The sequence below is a fragment of the Pristiophorus japonicus genome, chromosome 18 (assembly GCF_044704955.1).
Source record: "Pristiophorus japonicus isolate sPriJap1 chromosome 18, sPriJap1.hap1, whole genome shotgun sequence".
In the NCBI taxonomy this organism is placed as follows: domain Eukaryota; kingdom Metazoa; phylum Chordata; class Chondrichthyes; family Pristiophoridae; genus Pristiophorus; species Pristiophorus japonicus.
The window spans coordinates 84,849,849-84,866,391 of record NC_091994.1 but is presented as its reverse complement, the minus strand read 5'-3'; the positions used below and the strand labels follow the sequence as shown (position 1 = coordinate 84,866,391).

General features: G+C 40.8%; 1 protein-coding gene across 7 annotated transcripts in view; it reads right to left on the bottom strand.

The window, feature by feature from the left end:
- The window catches only part of vps13d (vacuolar protein sorting 13 homolog D), a 270,295-nt gene that overhangs the window by 247,025 nt on the left and 6,727 nt on the right, over positions 1-16,543 (bottom strand). For all 7 annotated transcript variants that reach the window (XM_070860204.1, XM_070860201.1, XM_070860202.1 and 4 more), the window contains exons 3-6: positions 16,155-16,345; positions 11,813-11,893; positions 5,855-5,971; positions 2,259-2,363 (exon numbers count right to left, since the gene is read on the bottom strand). In XM_070860204.1, coding sequence (XP_070716305.1) covers positions 2,259-2,363; positions 5,855-5,971; positions 11,813-11,893; positions 16,155-16,345 — 494 coding nt within the window. The remainder of the gene's footprint in view (positions 1-2,258; positions 2,364-5,854; positions 5,972-11,812; positions 11,894-16,154; positions 16,346-16,543) is intronic.

Below are 16,543 nucleotides of genomic sequence, written 5' to 3'. Positions count from 1 at the left end.
ACTATAAATAAAAGAATACTCAGCGTGGACTTCACTTCCCTTAAGATGTTTAAAATTGATCAGTATTTTAGAAATCATGTTGAAGCTTTGAGGAGTCTTATAAAAATAAAGAACAGAAACCTATATGTTAAGTGAATTGCCCAGTGTGGAATTGGTCAAAAAGGTTAGTAAGGTCCAAGATTCTCTCCCTGCTCTCTGCTGAGATGGCTGATCTCAACTTTTCGGGGTGCAATAATTGGCCTTAGTATCTCTGGACTGTGGGAGGGGGAAAACACTCTGGCTCCTGCACCCCAAATACTATAGCTTGCTAGAAAGTGCAGCGTCAATATTGGATGAGTTTAGAACTACTTTAGTTGGGGTGTTAACCACAATCAAAATAGCCTGTTGATACCAACTGTCTAGACACACAGATGAAGAGATTCTGGAGAGTGCATGTCATCCAATAATTGTACCCCAATGAGTCAGCATCTTAAGAGCATCTAAAGACAAAACCTAGTACATACATACCAATATTAATGCTGTGAATGTAAGACCAATTACAAAGTTATATGCCTCCCATAATACATGTTTATCTCCCTCTTTAAGGCTGTTACAAATATTACAATTACAATGTCTTGGGGATGCGGTCTAGCATTGGAATACTTAATTCATATACCCGAACCTGCGTGGGTTATACTCTGTGAAAGGAGGGGGAACCTCTGCCTAGCCAGCCAAACGATCTTTCATGATCAATTTAGTTAGAGATGATGCAACCAAATCACCTGCACAACCATTACCAGCTCTAACATCACAATAGCCAGAATATAAGCATCTGGGCTAAAGGAATGCTCTCGCAAAGAGCCTCCTTCTGTGTTATTATTTTTGCAATAGAGGAGATTTAATTGAGGTGTATAAAATTATGAAGGGCTTAGAGTGGATAGGAAGGACCTATTTCCCTATTAGCACAGAGGTCAATAACCAGGGAGCATAGATGTAAAGTCATTGGTAGAAGGATTAAAGGGCAGTTGAGGAGAAATGTTTTCACCCAGAGGGTGGCAGAGGTCTGGAACTCACTGCTTGAAAGGGTGAGAGTCAGAAACCCTCATCGCATTTAAAAAGTGCTTGTATATGCACTTGCAGTGCCGTGGCCTGCAAGGCTACAGCCCAAGAGCTGGAAAGTGGGATCAGGTTGGATAGCTCTTTTATGGCTGGCAAAGACACAGTGGGCTGAATGGCCTCTTTCTGTGCCGTAAATCTATCATTCTATTATATATTCTATACGAGGGGTACCTTTTACAAAAAAACAAAACTAAACTTAACATTTTTTTAAATTGTCTATTCCGATGTTTTTTTTCTCTCAATTATTTGTTTGTTGGAAAATAGTTTGACAGAGGTACCAAGCCAAACAATGGGAGAAGTCAATCTCATCCTTGCTTTCCAATCCCTCCATGGCCTCGCCCCTCCCTATCTCTGTAATCTCCTCCAGCCCACCATCCCCCCCACCCAGAGATGTCTACGCTCTTCTAATTCTGTCCCTGATTATAATCACTCAACCATTGGTAGCTGTGCCTTCTGGTGCCGAGGCCCTATGCTCTGGAATTCCTTGTCTAAACCTCTGTCTCTCTTTCCTCCTTCAAGACACTTCTCAAAACCTACTTCTTTGACCAAGCGTTTGGTCACCTGCCCTAATTTCTCGGTGTCAAATTTTTTGATTCACAATACCCCTGTGAAGCACCTTGGAACGATTCACTATGTTAAAAGCGTTATATAAATACAAGTGGCCGTTGTTGTTTTAAATTAATAATCACAAAATTGAAATGACGTACTGCTGAAACATTGTGATCAGGGCAATTTCCATTGATAATTCAGCCCCTCCACACATTAGCCTCACTAATTCCTTACACCAGTTCTCTTTCTCGTCCCCGCCAATAACACTTTTTTTCATTCAATAAAAATGAACGAGATTGAACTAACAGAATTTTCAAGGCTGGTAGCCCTTCAAAGCTGAATTTTAAAATGGCACTGATGGTCAGAGCCGGATTAAGAATCGCGGTTCCTCAACATCCAACCCCCGCCACCATCTATTCATTAAAACACCAACATGTAGTAGTAGAATGTTTACACACTGCGTTAATGAAGCAAATCAAATCACAATACACTACTCTTACATGAAATAGATTTGCATGGGGTCCCTGTGGGCTAACCCACCCCTGCTGATAATGATGGTTCATCCAGTTCAAAGTTGTGGTTCATTTGTTAAAATTGAATAAACTTCAAACCTGCAGTTCGGCAGGAGGAACGTCCCCCAGTAACTCACAGTCCACATCCCAATAAATACTGAAATCCTCAATCTGTAGTCTCTTCTTTCTTATGGACTTCTCAACCTGAGAGATAAAAAAAAGTGATTAAGTAAAGCAACAGCGTTAATGTTACAGAAAATAGAAACCTAGAAAATAGGTGCAGGAGTTGGCCATTTGGCCCTTCAAACCTGCACCACCATTCACTATGATCATGGCTGATCATTTTTGCAACTTTATTACCCCATTCCTGCTTTCTCTCCATACCCCTTGATCCCTTTAGCCGTAAGGGCCACATCTCACTCCCCTTTGAATATATCTAACGAACTGGCCTTTTAGTAATAGATAACAGAAAATTCCTGTTAAATGAACTGATATTGGCTATTTCAATCCTTTTCAATTCCTGTCTCCTACATTAAGCAAGGTTACTCAGTAACTTTTTACCAAGTGCCACAAACACTGGGTGCATGCGCAAGTGCACAATCTTCTTCTGCAAGTGAGTTTCAGGCTGCATTACATATACTCTGATATACAATGATTACAGGGCTTGAATAACTACAAAAGCAAACATTTTTTGTAAAAACACAAAAGGAAAAGTGGCCCAACCATGGCTAACAAATGAAATTAAGGATAGTATCAGATCCAAAGAAGAGTGATACAAAGTTGCCAGAAAAAGTAGCAAGCCTAAGGATTGGGAGCAGTTTAGAATTCAGCAAAAAAGGACCAAGAGATTAAGAGGGGAAAAATAGAGTATGAGAGTAAACTTGCAAGGAACATAAAAACCGACTGCAAAAATTTTCTACAAGTACGTAAAAAGAAAAAGATTAGTGAAGACAAATGTAGGTCCTTTACAGATAGAAACAGGAGAATTTGTAATGGGGAACAAGGAAATGGCAGAACAATTAAATAAATATTTCGGTTCTGTCTTCACGGAAAATGCTAGGGAACCAAGGGTCTAGTGAGCAAGAGGAATTAAAGAAAATTATAATTAGTAAGAAAATAGCGTTGGAGAAACTAATGGGACTGATGGCCGATAAATCCCCAGGGCCTGATGATCTGCATCCAAGAGTACTAAAAAAGGTAGCCATGGAAATAGTAGATCAATTGGTTGTCATCTTCCAAAATTCTATAGATTATGGAACAGTTTCTGCAGATTGGAGGGTGGCAAATGTAACCCCACTATTTAAAAAAATGGAGGGAGAGAGAAAACGGGGAACTACAGACCGGTTAGCCTAACATCAGTAATAGGGAAAATGCTAGAGTTTATTATAAAGGATGTGATAACGGCACACTTAGATAATATTAACGGGATTAAACAAAGTCAACATGGACTTATGAAAGGAAAATCATGTTTGACAAATCTACTGGGAGTTTTTTGAAGTTGTAATTGATACAATAGATATGGGAGAACCAGTGGATGTAGTGTATTTGGATTTTCAGAAGTCCTTTGATAAAGTCCCACATAAGAGTTTAGTGTGCAAAATTAAAGCACATAGGATTGGGGGTAATGTATTGGCATGAATTGAAATTTGGTTAAATGACAGGAAGCAGCGAGCAGGAATAAACGGGTCTTTTTCGGGGTGGCGGGCAGTGACTAATGGGGTACCACACAGATCAGTGCTTGGGCCCCAGCTATTCACAATTGGATGAGGGAACCAAATGTAATATTTCCAAGTTTGCTGACGACACAAAACTAGGTGGGATTGTGAGTTGTGAGGAGGATGCAAAGATGCTGCAAGGCGATTTAGATAGGTTGAGTGAGTGGGCAAACACATGGCAGATGCAGTATAACGTGGATAAATGTGAAGCTATCCACTTTGGTAGGAAAAACATAAGGACAAGTATTATTTAAATGATGATGGCTTGGGAAGTGTCGTTGTTCAGAGGGACCTGGGTGTCCTTGTACACCAGTCATTGAAAGCAAACATGCAGATGCAGCAAGCAGTTAGAAAGGCAAATGGTACATTGGCCTTCATTGCAAGAGGATTTGAGTACAGGAGCAAGAATTTTACTAGAGTTATACAGGGCCTTCGTGAGACCGCACCTGGAGTATTGTGTGCAGTTTTGGTCTCCTTACCCAAGAAAGGATGTACTTGCCATGAAGAGAGTGCAGCAAGGTTCACCAGACTGATTCCTAGAATGGCAGGACTGTCGTATGAGGAGAGATTGGGTCGACTGGGCCTGTATTCACTAGAATTTAGAAGAATGAGAGGGGATCTCATTGAAACGTATAAAATTCTGATGGGGTTGGATAGAGTGGATATGGGGAGGATGTTTCCCCTGGCTGGGAAGTCTAGAACAAGGGGTCACAGTCTCAGAATATGGGGAAGGAAATTTAGGACCGAGATGAGGAGAATTATTTTCACTCAGAGGGTGATGAATCTGTGGAAATCTCTACCACAGAAGGCTGTGGAGGTCAAGTCACTGAATATATTTAAGAGGGAGATAGATAGATTTCTAGAAACAAAAGGCATCAAAAGGTGTGGGGAAAAAGCGGGAATATGGTGTTGAGATAGAGGATCAGCCATGATCATATTGAATGGCGGTGCAGACTCGAAGGGCCGAATGGCCTACATCTGCTCCTATTGTCTATGTTTCTATGTATGGTAGTCCTGTAATAGGTGAAATAAGACCCATTATCACAATAAAATACAGATAGCCCATATTTTTGAGCGTTGGGATTTTTTTGGTTCATTCTATTATTACATATTCTATAAGAAGACATCACTAAGTACAACATTGTCTGCATCTGCAGGAAGTCTATCTGCAGTTTTAATTTGTAAACTTCATGATGTTATTATGGGTCCATTGATTTCACCACTTTCACATTAATGCACACCCAAAACGACTTTGCACCGTGAAAGTGACAGTATAACTGGAGAGCCAGGTCCCACTTGAACTTTTGTCAACCACTCTGAGTTCAAGGGTGGGCGCAGTGTAAATCTAGCCTTCTTAATTTAAAATCTGAGATTGATAGTATGTGTTAATCAAAAGTATTAAGGGATACGGGCAAGGGCGGGTTTATGGCTTTAGGTCACAGATCAGCTATAATCTCATTGAATGGCGGAACAGGCTCGAGGGGCTAAATGGCCTCCACCTGTTCCTATGTTGACAAAAGGCCTGAAGCAATGTGCAAGCTTTGAAACTGGTAGCTATCAAGAAAGCTATGTTATTTGCAGTTTGTTGCTTCTGTTTATATCTACACTACAGACAGAAATCTGAAGGTTACTTATCAGGCAGGTGGATATGACTTCTTAACACATTAGTATGTAATTGGGTCAGATCGGTATATGGGACAAGTATTGAATTCAACATTTCTAAGTATTTATCCTAAATTACTAATTTTAGACCAGCTTACAAAATAAATTCCTATTAACAAAAATGTTCATGAAGAACAGATGTGGAAATTAAGCAGGTATTTATGAGGCAACACCAAGCAGATATAGTCCACTCAGATTTAATTTCCACCTACCTACAGGATAGCCTGCGGCATGCATGGTTCACTGCACTGGAGCGGTGTTTGGAATTAACACATGGAGCATAAATGCTGCCATTCACTGCCTCGATGTGGAACTTACCAACTCGTCCTCTGCATTCTGCACAGACACACTCTTGATACAGATCCCAAATGCAAATGGATGTTCAGGATTAGTCACGTCATCTTCGAAACGCAAATGGACATCTCGAACCTTCAGCTACAAGGGGGAAAAAAACTCAGACTCGATATTCATTTTACTTTTCAGGTCGAAAATCTTACTGAAATTAAGTCCCCTTAGAATTATGCCTACGCAACCTCTATATTCAAGTAATTTGTTGCCTGTAAAGCACTTGGGACATCATCAGGACGTGAACTGTGCTGTATCAAAGCAAGTTCTTTCTTGCACTGCAGCCAAAGTCAATTCAGGTACAAACATGCAATCATCACCTATAATTCAATGTCATCCAAAAATACATTATCGATTTGTTACATTACTGGATACGGTCTTAATACTACATTTTCACATAAGTGTAAAATACATTTGCAGTCTACTTAAAACAATAGAAGAGAAGAATCCGGGGGTTTTAGTGGCGATTCCACTGACTGGAACCAGACACTCAGCTCACAGAAGCAATGACAAACATTAACCAGCTCAATGTGCCAACAACCTCCACCCAACCTCAGGTATTGATATTACTGCTAATATTTAGAAGGATCCCATCTTAAAACCACCAATTTTTAACCCCTCCTTTCCTGAAGGTATTATTTCTAAGGCACAATTCCACATGCCCAAGCCACTTCCAGTACCTCATCTCAGTGGCCATTCTTCAAATTAGTTCAGATGGTGAGGGTCAACAAATAATAGATACTGGAAGGCATTTTTACAATTTGAGCTATTTCCCTTTGTATGAGTTATCTGCAGAAGTCCTCAAGCAAGCACACACTTCCTGTGGACTGAAACTTGATTTATATGCAAAATATCTGGCACAGTGGACCACAGGTGAATAATGAACCCTTACTATTGGGGTAAACACTTGAAATAGTAAGGAACACTCCCGAACTACACCATACTAACAGTCTATATAATTTAGGCAAAAAATACCAAAACATGTATTGTCAGATAAAATTATACAGAAGCAAAAAAAAATAAGATTAGATAGCAACACAGTAATTAATATACACAGATACATTAATGTGTGTTCTGGGTCCAACAAAACAAATAGTTTCATGATTCTTATCGAGTCCTATTATTATAATTTGTTAACTGTGGTTATATGTAACACATGGGCTTGGAGCACCATGAAGTTCAGACTCACTGCTGTGTCCCAGAAAATTGATTAACTATTTGAGCCACTGAACTGGCCAAAGGTTGCAACATATATATCTGGTTTGACTGACAATCAACACAGACATCAAAAACATTTCTCTAAATGACTTGATCTGAAACATCTCCTGATAACTCAGACAAATCTAAATATTCTCAACAGGCATGACAGACATTACAGATAATGGCTCTGATACTTCCTTGCAGTGGCAAACTCACACACTGAAGAAAAGAACATAAGAAATAGGAGGAGTAAGCCATTTGGCCCCTCGAGCCTGCTCTGCCATTTAATTAGATCATGACTGATCTGATCTTGGGCTCGGCTCCACTTCCCTGCCCGCTCCCCATAACCATTCACTCCCTTATTGTTCAAAATTCTGTCTACCTCCACCTTAAATATATTCAAAAACCCAGCCTCCAGAGCTCTCGGGGGCAGAGAATGCCGCAGATTTACGACCCTCAGAGAAGAAATTCCTCCTCATCTCAGTTCTAAATGGGCAACCCCTTATTGTTAAACTATGCCCCCTAGATTCCACCATGAGTGGAAATGTCCTCTCTGCATCTATCTTGTCGCGTCCCCTCAGTATCTTATATGTTTCAATAAGATCACCCCTCGTTCTTCTGAACTCCAATGAGTAAAGGCACAACCTGCTCAACCTTTCTTCATAAGTCAACCCCTTCATCTCAGAAATGAACCTATTGAACCTTCTCTGAACTGCCTTCAATGCAAGTATAACCCTCCTTAAATAAGGAGACAAAAACTGTATGCAGTAATCTAGGTGTGGTCTCACCAATACTCTATACAGTTGTAGCAGGATTTCCCTGCTTTTATACTCTATCCCCCTTGCAATAAAGGCCAACATTCCATTTGTCTTCCTGATAACTTGCTGTACCTGCATACCAACATTTTGTGTTTCGTGCACAAGGGCCCCCAGGTTCATCTGCACTGCAGCATTTTGCAATCTCTCTCCATTTAAATAATAACTTGCTTTTTTATTTTTCCTGCCAAAGTGGATAACCTCACACTTTCCCACATCTGCCAAATGTTTGTCCACTCACTTAGCAGCTTGTGTGTGTCTCCCTCACAATTTGCTTTCCCACTCATCTTTGTATCATCAGCAAACTTGGCAACATTACACTCGGTCCCTTCATCAAAGTCATTTTTATAGATTGTAAATAGTTGAGGACCCAGCACCGATCCCTGTGGTTCCCCACTAGTTTACAGTTTGCCAACTGGAAAATTACCCATTTATCCCGACACTCTGTTTTCAGTTAGCCAATCCTCTATCCATGCGAAGACAATACCCCCAACCCCATGAGCTCTTATCTTGTGCAGTAACCTTTTAATAGCACCTCGTCGAATGCCTTCTGGAAATTCAAATACACCACATCCACTGGTTCCCCTTTATCCATCCTACTTACTAAATCCTCAAAGAACTCCAGCAAATTTGTCAAACATGATTTCCCTTTCATAAAACCATGCCGACTCTGCTTGACTGTATTATGCTTTTTCAAATGTCCTGTTAGTGCTTCCTTAATAATCAACTCCAGCATTTTCCCAATGACAGATGTTAGGCTAACTGATCTATAGTTTCCTGCTTTCCGTTTCCCTCCTTTTTTAAATGGGGGCGTTACGTTTGCGGTTTTCCAATCCACTGGGGCCTCTCCAGAATCCTGGGAATTTTGGTAGATTGCAACCAATGCATCCACTATCTCTGTAGCCACTTCTTTTAAGACCGTAGGATGCAGGCCATTAGGTCCAGAGGACTTGTCCACCTTTAGTCCCATTATTTTACTGAGTACCGTTTCTTTAGTGATAGTGATTGTTTTAAGTCCCCCCCCCCCCACCCCCCGCCTATCTATTAATTCAGATGTTTGCAGTGTCTTCTACCGTGAAGATCGATAAAAAAATCTTTGTTCAAAGTCTCTGCCATTTCCCTGTTCCCCATTATTAATTCCCCAGTCTCATCCTCTAAGAGTTCAATGTTCACTTTAGCTACTCTCTTCCTTTTTATATACCTGTATATATCTGTTTTTATATTTGTTTTTATATTTCTTGCTAGTTTACTTTCATAATCCATCTTCTCTATTTTTTTTTAGTCGCTCTTTGCTGGTTTAAAAAAATTTCCCAATCTTCTGTCCTCCCACTAATCTTGGCAACATTATATGCCATTGTTTTCAATTTGATACCATCCTTTACTTCCTTAGTTAGCCACTTCTGAGATGGTTCTCCCTTCTCAAAGTATTTCCTTCTCACTGGAATATATTTTTAAGAACATAAGAACACAAGAAATAGGAGCAGGAGTAGGCCATTTGACCCCTCGAGCCTGCTCCGCCATTTAATATCATGGCTGATCTGATCATGGACTCAGTCCACGTAATCCTTTATTCCCTTATCACTCAAAAATATGTCTATCTCTGCCTTAAATATATTAAATGACCCAGCCTCCACAGCTCTCTGGGGCAGAGAATTCCATAGATTTACAACCCTCCGAGAGAAGAAATTCCTCCACATCTCAGTTTTAAATGGGCGACCCCTTATTCTGAGACTATGTCCCCTAGTTTTAGTTTCCCCTATGAGTGGAAATATCCTCTCTGTATCCACCTTGTCAAGCCCCCTCATTATGTTATGTTTCGATAACATCACCTCTCATTCTTCTGAGCTCCAAAGAGTATAGGCCCAATCTACTCAACCTATCTTCATAAGTCAACCCCCTTATCTCCAGAATCAACCTAGTGAACCTTTCCTCAACAGCCTCCAATGCAAGTATATCCTTTCTTAAATACAGAGACTCTAGGTGTGGCATCACCAATAACCTGTACAGTTGTAGCAGGACTTCTCTGCTTTTATACTCTTCCCCCCCCCCTTGCAATAAAGGCCAACATTCCATTTGCCTTCCTGATTATTTGCTGTACCTGAATATTAACTTGTTGTGTTTCATGCGCAGAGACCCCCAGGTCTCTCTGTACTGCAGCACTTTGCAATGTTTCTCCATTTAAATTATAATTTGCTTTTCTATTTTTTCTGCCAAAGTGGATAACCTCACATTTTCCCACATTATACTCCATCTGCCAAATTTTTGCCCACTCACTTAGCCTGTCTATTTCCCTTTGCAGATTTTTTGTTGAGAGTTATGAAATATCTCCTTAAATGTTTGCCACTGCTCATCAATCGTCTTACACTTTAATCTATTTTTCCAGTTCACTTTAGCCAACTCTGCTTTCATACTTTGTAAACGCCTTTATTTAAGATCAGGACACTGGTTTGAAACCCAACTTTCTCACCCTCTAACTGAATTTGAAATTCAACCATGCTATGATCACTCTTTCCCAGAGGATCCTTTACTATGAGATCATTTATTAATCCTGTCTCATTACACAATACCAGATCTAAGATAGCCGGCTCCCTGGTTGGTTCCACAACGTACTGTCCAAGGAAACCATCCGAGATACACTCTATGAACTCTTCCTGAATGCTACCTTGGCCAATTTGATTTGTCCAATCAATACGAAAATTAAAATCGCCCGTGATTATTGCCATACCTTTCCTACAAGCCTCCATTATTTCTTGATTTATACTCTGTCCAACAGTGTAGCCTATAGACTACACCCACCAGTGACTTCTTCCCCTTATTATTTGTTATCACCACCCAAAGTGATTCTACATCTTGATCTTCTGAGCCAATATCATTTCTCACTACTGCACTGATCTCATCCTTTATTAACAGAGCTACCCCACCTACTTTTCCTTTCTGTCTATCCTTCCGAATTGTCAAATATCCTTGAATATTCAGTTCCCAGCCTTGGTCACCTTGCAACCATGTCTCCATAATGGCCATCAGATCATACCCATTTATATCTATTTGCGCCATCAACTCATCGATCTTGTTACAAATGCTGCGTGCATTCAGATAAAGAGCTTTTAATTTTTTTTTTTTTTAAAACCATTTTTCACTGCTTGGACCCCACTTTCTGATACATTCTGTCCCTTCTTGTCACACTCTGGTTATCATTTCCCCCATACCCTGCTCTATTACCTTCTCCTTTCCCGTTGACTTTTTAAATTTCTGCTCACCTAAACTGCAACCCCCCCCCACTATTTAGTTTAGAAATTATCAAACCATTCTGCAGGGACATAGGACTATTTGCAGACAGTCAATATAAACATAGCTGTGACACCTCCCTGTTAAACTAGCACTTGCACTCAAGATAGGTTTCTGTATTCCTTACTGCCCCTACACATAAAGTGTTCTCTTCAAAGTGCTGCTAAAGAAAACCCAGTTTAAAATTGCTCACACTACTTGACCTAACTATGAATTCATATAAAAAAGATAATACATAATTTATTTTGAATTGATCCTGATCTGTCACAGGCATCACAGAAAGCTCAATCCTGTTCACTCAACAGACATAAAAAAGCACCTTCCTGCAGGAGTCCCTGGATAATGATCAGAAGCAGAAACATGAGTTACCTGATGCCAATCACAACGCCTTACTTCAATCCAGCAGAGATGAAATAACTTCACACTGATTGTGATCTGAACCTGGGCTATGCAAACACACCAGAATATCTGAAGGATTCTAAATTTAATAGGTATTTTTAACTTATACATATTAATGAGAAACAGCAAAGTACTTTCCCACACAGCATCGGTTTTCTGAAAACAAAATTGTAATTTGATTAACTCTTTATATAAAAGTGAAGACCATTTTAATGACATTTTTCCAACTCACCTCCACATTTTCCACAATTCTGGTTACCATGGAAGCAGTGGCCGAGTACCAATAAGATTCCCCTTTCTGCTGCTGGTTGCTCTGAAATAAAATTCAACCTAGATTCTAAATAACTGTATGGAGTAGAAAATGGGTCTAACCAAAAATAACACTTAAAAGTTATTTAAAAGAATGAGAAAGAAGTACATTATACAGTATAGTATATACATTATACATTCATTAAAATTTCATCCCAAGAGGTTATGCTTCCTTGTTACCAATTCACCGACCACTAAAAATAATGTTTCACGATTTACCCTCTCAAATCCTTGCAAAATTTTGAATACTTCCATTTCATCTTTGCTTAATTGATTCGGCTTCAGTGAATTTAGGCCTAGCTTATCAAATCTTTTATCATAACCACATCCTCTCATTCTTTTTATAGACAACGATATAGAATGCTAAACCAATGTATGCAATTTTAGTATTTTATTCATTTAAATTACATGATTCCACCAGGGATTTTATAGAAGTAGCATTTATATGAATAGTACAATTTTATGATTCGAGACTTAAAAAAACATTTTTTTTTTTGCTTTTTAATTTGCAAAGGCTTTGAAGTTCGGCTATGTTTTGGTATGAGCGCTCAACACATCTGTAAAAATTCTCTAGTATGTGATTTTATCAGAAGCATTAACCCATCTGAATAGATTATTTCCTCCGTTAAAATATTAAACTATGGGTTAATTCATACAATAATCTTCGCACGGTGTAATTTCAAAAGCAAAGTCTCACCAAAATATACAGCAATATGAATATCATAAAGTTCATGGCATTAAAGGGACAGTGCCTGCGTGGATATGAAACTGGCTATGGGTCAGAAAGCAGAGAGTAGTAGTGAATGGTTGTTTTTCCAGACTGGAGGAAAGTACGCAGTGGTGTACCCTACTGCTCATTTTGACATATATACACACCTAGATTTAATTATACGGGGCATAATTTCAAAGTTTGCAAATGATACAAAACTCTGAAATGTAGTAAACAATAAGAGGATAGTAACAGACAGACTGGTAAAATGAGCAGACACAAGCTAGGTGTAAATTACTTACGCTAACTAGGTTAGATGTTAGGTACTACTTGTTTTTAATTCTGAAAACAAGTGGCTAGCATATGCAGTGAGTGTGGATTCGCTGCAAACATTCAAAAATGAGCTGGACAAGTTCTTAAGTATGGCTGCATACAGAAGGTTGGTGGGCATTGGGTATGTATCTCACAGTCACGGTGGTCTCCCGCAACTCATTTAATCACCTTCAGGGGTCAGATAGGAATTTCCCAGAGTTTTTTCCTAAATTGGCCTGAAGTTTTTTTTTACCTCTCCCAGGACATTGTGTGGGTGGGGGCAGAGGAAGGTAATGGTGTATAGAAGTCACACCACAACAGTATTTGGCAGACTCGTGGACCAGATGCTCATTTCCTGTTCTTTGTTTTTGTATGTTCACGTCATTATAAACATGCTACAATGATGTTTTTTATTTTTGGTGGGCCATTTTAGAATGTTCTCCCATAACACCTCTCAGTTAAAGAACAAGCTTTTCTAAGAACCCTTCAATTCACTCTAGGACATGAGAAGCAAGAAGGATTGGGCCAGCCAGGAGAAGCTCTGGAAGCAAGGTGGATGAGGAGCTCTCCTTCTCAGATTTGGGCATCAGGCCCGGCATATGAAAATACAAAAATTGGAATAGGGAATTTACCAGAGTACCCCAATAACCTTTTTGTTTCATTAAAAGGATTTGTGAAGCAAAATCAATGGCAAGAAAAAGAATTGAGATCAACAGTGCAGTATCAAATTGCATATCGGCGTTAAAGCCACATCAAAAGCAGTCAAAGGTTTGACGAACGAAAGCTTAACTTAGGCTTCATGTGGGAACTCAAGACTTTTCTACATAAAGTAGAGGTTATCCAAAACGCCCCTTTCTCCCCTTGTCCACTTTCTACATCTGCGACTCCTCCTACGCCCTCTGCCATTTCAACAGATTTCTGGCCCCAACTGTCTCCTTTTCACTATGGATGTGCAATCCCTCTACACTTCCATTCCCTACCTGGAATGGCCTGAGGGCGCTCCGCTGCTTCCTCGAGCAGAGGCCCAACCAGTCCCCATCCGCCACCACACTCCTCCACCTGGCTAAACTTGCTCTCATATTGAACAACTTCTCCTTTAACTCCACTCACTTCCTCCAAATTAAAGGTGTTGCTATGGGAACCCGCAAGGGTCCTAGCTATGCCTGCCTTTTCGTGGGCTATGTGGAACATTCTTTGTTCCAGTCCTACTTGGGTCCCCTCCCTCACCTCTTTTTCTGATACACTAATGACTGTATTGGTGCTGTTTCTTGCTCTCACCCTCAATTAGAAAATTTCTTCACTTTGCATCCAATTTTCACCCTTCCCTCACCTTCACATCGACCATCTCCAACTCTTCCCTTCCTCGACTTGTGTGTCTCCATTTCTGGGGATAGACTATTGACAAACACTCACTATAAGCCCACTGACTCCCACAGCTACTTGGATTACACTTCCTCCCACCCCGCATACTGGAAGGACTCCATTACATTCTCCCAGTTTCTCCGTCTCATCTGCTCTGACGATGCCACATTCCACACTAGTGCCTCTGATATGTCTTCCTTTTTCCTCAACTGAGGATTCTCCTCCGCCGTGGTTAACATGGCCCTCGACAGTGACCGTTCTATTTCCCGCACCTCTGCTCTTACCCCTTCCCCTCACTCTCAGAACCACAATAGGGTTCCCATTATCCTCACCTTTCACCCCACCGGCCTCCACATTCAACAGATCATCCTCCGCCATTTCCGCCACCTCCAGCATGATCCCACCACCAATCACATCTCCCCCTCCCCCCTCAAGCATTCTGAAGGGACTGCTCGCTCCGCAACACCCTAGTCCATTCCACAGTGACCCCCAGCACCCTCTCCCCTTCCCATGGCAGCTCAGGAGATGCAACACCTGCCCCTTTATCTCCTACGTTCCCACTGTCCAGGGCCCAAATAATCCTTCCAGGTGAAACAGCGATATACTTGTACTACTTTCAATTTAGCATATTGTATTCACTGCTCACATTGTGGTCTCCTTTACATTGAGGAGACCAAACGCAGATTGGGTGACTGCTATGCGGAACACCTCCGGTCAGTCCATAAGCGTGACCCCGAGCTTCCGGTTGCCGGTCACTTTAATTCTCCACTCCACTCCCACTCTGAACTCTCGGTCCTCGGACTCCTGCAATGTTTCAATGAAGCTCAACGCAAGCTCGAGGAACAGCATCTCATCTTTTGTTTAGGCACTTCAGCCTTCTGGACTCAACATCGAGTTCAACAATTTCAGACCTTAACCTCTGCCCATATTTTGCTCTTATGTATTTTTTCTCTCTGTTATCCCGTGACAACTGGTAATTATCCTGCTATTCACACCCTACCTAAACTAATCTTTTTCTAACTTCTGCCATTACCATCTCAAGTTGGCCCATCATCCCTTTTGTCCCTCAAACCTCTCCTGTCTTCCACTCTATCACAGACCTTCTCTTTTGTTCTTTCCTCCCCGCCCCCTTTCAGTGCTCCTTAAGAATCTGTTCTTTCGAACATTTGCCAGTTCTGGCGAAAGGACATCAACTCGAAACGTTAACTCTGTTTCTCTCCACAGATGCTGCCTGATCCGCTGAGATTTCCAGCATTTTTTGTTTTTATTTCAGATTCCAGCAACTGCAGTATTTTGCTTTTGTATTTATAATCCAAAACTCGGCTGCCCGTGTCCTAACTTGCACCAAGTCCTGTTCACCCATCACGCCTGTGCTCGCCTACCTACATTGGCTCCCGGTTAAGCAACGCCTCGATTTCAAAATTCTCATCCTTGTTTTCAAATCCTTTCATGGCCTCACCCCTCCCTATCTCTGTAATCTCCAGCACCCTCCCCCGCCGGAGATGTCTATGCTCCTCTAATTCTTCCCTCGAGCATCCCTGATTATAATCGCTCAATCATTCGTGGCCATGCCTTGTTGCCTAGGCCCTAAGCTCTGGAATTCCCATCCTAAACCTCTCCGTCTCTCTACCTCTCTTTCCTCTTTCAAGACGCTCCTTAAAATCTACATCTTTGACCAAGCTTTTGGTCACCTGCCCTAATTTCTCCTTATACGGCTCGGTGTCAAATTTTTTATCTCATAATACCCATGAAGCTCCTTAGGACGTTTCACTATGTTAAAGGCGCTATATAAATATAAATTGTTGTTGTTTCCCAGAAAAATATCTGGTCACATTGCAGCTCACATCAAGTGACTTTAAAATTACAGCTAATTGACACCAACCTTCCATTTAGCCTCCAGAGCATCCAGCAGTGCAGACTTTCTGTCTCTATCCAGTGAACGTTCTGTTTCTTCATCAAACTCAGACTGTTTAATCGGCGCACCGATCAGATGGAGTCTAGAGATGGATATTACCCATGGTTCCACGTGAGGCCGGTAGAATGGGATCTGCAGCGTTATCTTCCCAATAAAACCTGAAAAATTGTATGTAGGCTTTACTTATGGTTCTTGGTTTTTATTCATTCTTGGCATGTGGGCTTCGCTGGCAAGGCTGGCATTTAAGTTAACCTTATTAAATCCAAAGCTGAATGTCTTTAAAAAAAACTTCAGTGAGCACTCATCGCTCTCTTTTTCAAAAGGCAATAGGGAAGCACCTAGAGCAGAGTTCTCCT